The sequence below is a fragment of the Brachypodium distachyon genome, chromosome 3 (genome assembly GCF_000005505.3).
Source record: "Brachypodium distachyon strain Bd21 chromosome 3, Brachypodium_distachyon_v3.0, whole genome shotgun sequence".
In the NCBI taxonomy this organism is placed as follows: domain Eukaryota; kingdom Viridiplantae; phylum Streptophyta; class Magnoliopsida; order Poales; family Poaceae; genus Brachypodium; species Brachypodium distachyon.
The window spans coordinates 48751180-48757061 of NC_016133.3; the positions used below are offsets into that span (position 1 = coordinate 48751180).

Here is a 5882-nt window from a genome sequence, read left to right on the forward strand (position 1 = left end):
ACGGTGCTCCTTTCTCAGTGCTGTGCACTGCAGCACGATGTTGCTGCTGTTGCAGATAGCCAAGCCAGGATGGCAACCCATGGTGGTATCATGAGAAAGACAGGATCATTCGGTGAGCAGAGGTCAGTGCCTCTTGTTTATCTACCAACACCGAGGAGAGGGTTTTGCTTCTCTTCTGGCATCATGAAATGTGCCCACTAGAATGTACGAGTACTATTTGCTTTTGCATCTAATTTTCTATCAGGATAAAACGATCCTTTTTTAGAATCAAATGGTAAATTGATGCTGATGTGAGCTCAATCTTGGTTTTTACCATCTAGGCCATGTACACTAGTAGAGAAGTATCTTTTCTTATGCGATCCACGTCAATTAGAGAAGACAATAAAAACGTTATAGTACAATACTTTGTCACTTTATGCCATCTGTAGAATTAATGGTATCTTGAATATAGAAATATGTGATCCTTAATTAATTAGGAAAACGTGTGATGGAAAAAAAAGCTGTGTTACTTTTCTTGTAAAGAGATCATCTCCTTAGCTAAGAGAAGATTTTTTTTCATTTCTGTCCTTTCCAAGTTAGCAATTAACCCTGATGACATCGTCAATAGAAGACTATTGTATGTGCCCTTATACTAAAGAAACAGGAAATCTGCACACTGATAAATAATTATCATGTAGTGATGTAATTGGTAATGAAATTGGCATGACTTCCTTTATTACTTGAAAGATTGCAAAATCGGACGACGATATTGTACAATAAATAGGTGACTGAATAGTTAGTGCACACAACGTCACCCATGCTGCAAACCATATACATCAAGATAAATAACACTCAAGCCTCAGTTAGCGCGACCATGAATTTAGTGAAGCTATATACACTCTCCAGATAGCACCCGCTCACTCACACACAAGATCTTCAAACTCTTCACTACGAAAGTTTTGGGGATCCTTCAAACTTTGGTGGAGTCATGAGACTTTTCGTCAGCCATATCGCAGTCTCTCTAGACGACACAGCTCCTTCTCCAAATGGTCTAAGAACACCTGCTAGCTCATCAAGCCTTTCCTGCTCTAGGAGCTTTGCACAAATCTCAAGAAGCGACTCCAGAGCATCGGCTCTCTGCTGCACTATGTTCAGATGATCAAACTCGGCAGGTGTGCTAACTGCATTTCCTAATTTTAGCGTGCTCACTGGCGATGATTCCTCCGTAACAGCATCTACATCACCCATGCCTGGCTTTATTCCTTGAAAAGAGTGTGTCTTCACATCCTTTCTCTGCTCTTGCACTACTCCAATCGTCAATTCCTCATTTGGTATCGGTGCCTCGTTAAGCTTTTGATTTGCATTGTTAACTGGGGCAACCTCTACTGAACTGCTGGTTCTGATAGCTTTTAGACATATCGTCTCATCAATCTGTCGATCAGTTGTTTCTGTCAAGTTCTCCTCTGTATGCTGCAGTGATAAAACGTCGGTGGTTTGCTGATCTTTGTTTCTGGCTACAGGATGCAGTGATATTTGCGAAATGCAGGCATCCTGGGTACCAACAGTAGATACATCTGAATAGTTTGTTGAGCTGTCCCTTGTTTCCACAGTTTGGTCTGCTGCTGTTTGTAATGCTTCATTGGCTTTAACAACTCTCTTTCTGCCACCACTTGGCTTTCTTGACTGCTTGTCTCCCAGATTACTTTTGGTGGGCTTCACTGGAAGGTAGATTGGGGAGCAGCTGCATGATTCAGCCAGATATGGCTGCAAATATGGGTGCCTCAATAGCTCCCCAGCCTGTAAACATTCATTTAACTTTGCATGTTACTCTTGTGTCGGTGCCATTGATTGAAAAGGTTTAAACTGTGTTTCTGTGACTTACAGTTGGTCGATGCTCAGGATTTTTCCTAAGCATACTCTTCACTATCTGCTTCCTGGGAAAGAGGGCACAATCTCGTTAAAAATGGTTGAACCACAGTTATGGGCGATCATTTAAGTGAGGCACTCACAGTGATGATGAATATATTGGGGGCATTGGAGATATTGAAGATCTGTTTATTTTGTTAACTAATGTTGCCATGTCCTTCACAAATAAAGAAGAGTTTTTCATGAGTTGCCAACTTATATAGAGAGAGAAATTGAAGTAGTCTATCACTGAATTGTGTTGGATGAGCACTAACTGTAGCTTTGAATGCAGAGCGGTGTGCTAAAATCTCAAACATACAGCAACCTGACAGTAAAAGACAAGCAAGCTTTGAGCAGCTGTTTCACCCTGTCAAGCATGATCACAGAAGAAAATGGCTACGTAGTAGTACAGGGAGCTCACCAAGTGACCATATATCAGATTTGTAACCATAAGGTATGTCCGCAAGTATTTCTGGGCACATGTAGTTTGGGGTTCCTACAATCTGAAAAAAGAAGAAGATAAATTCCAAATTTTGATCAGTGGGAAATTGAGCCTGGCCTGTCAGTCATAATCAGTTGATATGAAATGTTATAATTTATTTTCAAGAACATTTGTCCATTTCACACTTTCACTGGTATTGTTGTATATAATGTGACTGATGATAAAAGAACATATATGGCATTAGTAGACAGATGAACAAAACCTGGATGATTTACACGAACGATGTTTATGCTTATTCATGTCCTAATTCAGAGAGATTGTAAGCAAGTAGCGGACGATTTGAATGTGTCCCACTAGATAATTTAAATAATTTTCTGGCAAAGGGTTGAGTCATACCGATGAGGCAAGGTCCTCCATGAGTAATTTTGCTAACCCGAAGTCACCTGTTTTCAATCAAGAGGGAATTAATAATCATCTCGTGTTATTCTTTCATGAGGAAATGTATATAGGACGAGTATAAATCCAATGTATATATTTCTTACCAAGTCGGATGTTGTTATCCTTTGTTAACAAGATATTGGAACACTGCAAATGCAACAGGAGACAAGGAAATGTCAGGGCGATGCTAATTCCAAATGAACTCATTGAGGCTGGCAGTTTTACCTTGAGGTCACGGTGCAGCACGCGATTGCAGTGCAGATAGTCAAGGGCCAAGAGCAATTGCGTGAACCACCGGCAAACCCTCTTCAGATTACACAAGTAGTGCCAAAACAGGAAGGTAAGTTTCTGAACTGTGAACATTTCCTTTTCTACTGCTCATGCCTGTAGGTGTAAAACACTACAGACTACACCAGTGTGGTTACCTCTTCAGAAAAAAGGACGCCCCTCGCCTTCTTGATCCTCTGCGCCCTGTGAACCCAAATTAAGTCAGGAAAACCCAGCCAAAACGGAGAAATTTTACACGCGGCGGCGAGGAAGGCAAACCGCAAGAGCTTACATGTCGCCTCCTTCGCAGTAACTCGTGACGATGCACACGGAGGTCCCCTGCAAGTAACGACGCAGTAAATTCAGTCTGGGCGTTGTGAAATCGAGAGCACGAACAATCCCAATCAAATTGACTGCTTTGTACGTAGTTTGGTACTTTGCACTACCTCGTCGACCCATCCGTCCTTGTACTCGACGATGTGGGGGTTGCTGAGGCTCGCCATCAGAGACATCTGCAGAGCAAGCGGAAAAGAAAAAAAGCTTCAGAATCCATTCAGCTGCCAACCAAACCATTCGTCCTCACGAGACTGCTGTTACCCGAGTGGGGAATTTGCGAGGGTTTAAGCTTGCGGTAAATTTCAGTACCTCCTGGTAAGCGGTCCGCTGGAACTTGTCGTTCTGCTTGGACAGGCGGATCTTCTTCATCACGTACCTGCAGTGCAGAGGCGAAAACAAAATAAGAAACAGATACTTAATAAGAAGGAAGGGAAGCCTGAAGAAACAAAGGATGGAGAAATCTGAAGGAGGAGGAGGAAGAGAAGGCGCGGTGTGGGGAGGGTGGTGGGCCGACCTCTTCCTCTCGGCCCTGTGGACGACGAGGTAGGCGGTGCCGTAGGCGCCCCGGCCGATCTGCTCCACGACCTCGTACTGCTCCATGGGATCCCCCCCAGGCAGGCAGGCACGCAGCTCAGGATCCTCCAAGTAAGTAGCTTCCTTCCTTCCTTCTCTCTGTATTTGCTTGGCGGTGTGTTTGCCTTTGCTTGCTCGTCTTGTCGGCTGTCGCTGCAGGGTATAAATGCCGCTCCTGGCGCTCACGGCGCTCGTGATGATGGCAATTGCAGCAGCTAGCGTGAGCGTGTGGAAGGGGCCGCAATAATAATGGCGGGCGCGCTGCTCGCTCGTCTCTCTCGCTCCCTCTCTGTGTGTCTCTGTCTGCGAGAGGAAGACGCAGGAGCCGAACGGAGAGTACGTTCAGCAGCTACGCCTACCGGGAGGGAGGAAGGAAGGAAGGAAGGAAGCGGCCCTTATTCCTGGCTTTGCTGCCCGTCGGTCGGTCGTTCAAGGCTGCCGCTGCTGCTTTGCTTTATTCGGGCGTGTTTTATATGGAACCAGTAGAGACGTAGAGTATTATTACTACTAATTAATCCATCAATTCATTCCGTTCTAGTACGACTAGTACTATATTACTCTCGCGGTGCAAGGGTAATTAGTGGGGGAAACGTTGCACCAGCGGGTGGTGGCGTGGGGCCCCTCGCTGGCGGTGGATGGTGCGAGCCTTTCCCCCCCGTTTTATCATTTTTTTCTAGCTCTCTTCTCACGCTAGCTTTTTTTAAAAAAAAAACACAGTACAAACGAGAACGTGCACAAACAATCGTGAACGTTCATCCTATGAACGCACACACGCATGCCCTACCCATATGAGCACCTTCGAGAGACTGAGTCGGATCAGCGGGTCTTGAAAGATTGACGAAATCACCACAAGCGTCTCGCTGTTGATGGGTACGTCACCTACCACTGAAAGCAAAACGCCGGTTAAATCCTGAATTAAATCAAAAAATGTGAACACATCTCAAGTTAGAACTTGAATCTGAATGCGGTAACTTCTTTGTGATGTCAGTCTCTCTGGCCTTTTGCTCCGCTTGCGTGGAGGGATCACCGGCTGTCGTCGTCGCATGCCTTTCTTTCCCTGTGAAAAAGGGTGGATCAGGCTGCCCTTTTCCCTTGGGAGCTTGGCAGCCTGCGCACCGACCGGACCGACTGTTTCACACGCCTCACTCTCAAGGTTTCTCCGTTTCACACCTTCCATGGCATGTGACAGCTGCAGTGTGGTTAATATATACTACACTGACAGCGTTCTATAATTGCGAGCAGTTACTGTACTGGCTGTGCCCCTTTTTGGCCACTCAAATCAGCGGTAGCAGTATCATGCATGTGCCTCTCCTCGGGAGGCGTGCAGATCGGCCGGGGTAGAGGTCAATGCCCAGATTTTGGGCCACTGCAGCCCTCTCGTGGTCCAGCTGAAAATGCCGGCTGCAGCAGCTCAAGGAAACAGCGCCGGTGCACCACACATGATGCTACCGGTCTACGTAGTGATTTTTTTTTGGACCAACATCATTGGTGGACGGTGATAAAGCTATTCCTTGGACCTGTGTTTAATTTGGAGCTAATAAACGTGTTCCAATAATTCCTCCCTTTTGTTTTTGTGTTTTCATCGAGATTTCTTAGAGGAGTACGAAACATCTCCGAAGAGGCGAAGAAACACCAATCATCATATGGTTCTGCCTCATGATTGATTGATTGGTTTGGTCTGGTCTGCCGATGATTAGTTGCCGCTTGTATCGGGTTATAGTTAGCTATGGACTCGAAGCCCGCCTCGGCGTCCAGGAGGATATGCTCTTCTACTACTCTACAGTACCTAAAACGGGGTTCCTTCCGTACTTCCTAATTGATGGCCACGGCTCGAGGTGATTGATCGACGGCGACGTTGTATCCATCCATCCACCCTACCGTTGATCTATATACGTGTTTGTTGGCGAGTCAAGCATCTCTAACTAGCATGCCTTTTATTTTA

The 5882-nt window shown here is 45.5% G+C and overlaps 1 protein-coding gene across 1 annotated transcript; it reads right to left on the minus strand.

Annotated features, from left to right (window-relative positions):
* Window positions 1-685: 685 nt before the first annotated feature.
* On the minus strand, window positions 686-4394 carry LOC100822355 (serine/threonine-protein kinase Nek6). Its single transcript, XM_003575206.4, has 13 exons — window positions 3882-4394; window positions 3677-3743; window positions 3478-3543; window positions 3324-3370; window positions 3190-3235; window positions 2990-3070; window positions 2869-2911; window positions 2723-2769; window positions 2306-2387; window positions 2160-2209; window positions 1989-2062; window positions 1862-1913; window positions 686-1776 (listed from the first exon to the last, which is right to left on the minus strand). Exons 1-13 carry the CDS (start codon window positions 3965-3967, stop codon window positions 928-930), a joined length of 1590 nt encoding a protein of 529 aa, XP_003575254.1. The 5' UTR covers window positions 3968-4394; the 3' UTR covers window positions 686-927.
* Between the last annotated feature and the right edge of the window lie 1488 nt (window positions 4395-5882).

Coding starts and splice junctions, on each gene's coding strand:
- LOC100822355 (XM_003575206.4), bottom strand. CDS start 3,967: ATGGAGCAGTACGAGGTCGTGGAGCAGATCGGCCGGGGCGCCTACGGC. Junction 1,914..1,988: donor CCAATATATTCATCATCACT/GTGAGTGCCTCA, acceptor CCTCTTTCCCAG/GAAGCAGATAGTGAAGAGTA. Junction 1,777..1,861: donor ATCCTGAGCATCGACCAACT/GTAAGTCACAGA, acceptor GAATGTTTACAG/GCTGGGGAGCTATTGAGGCA.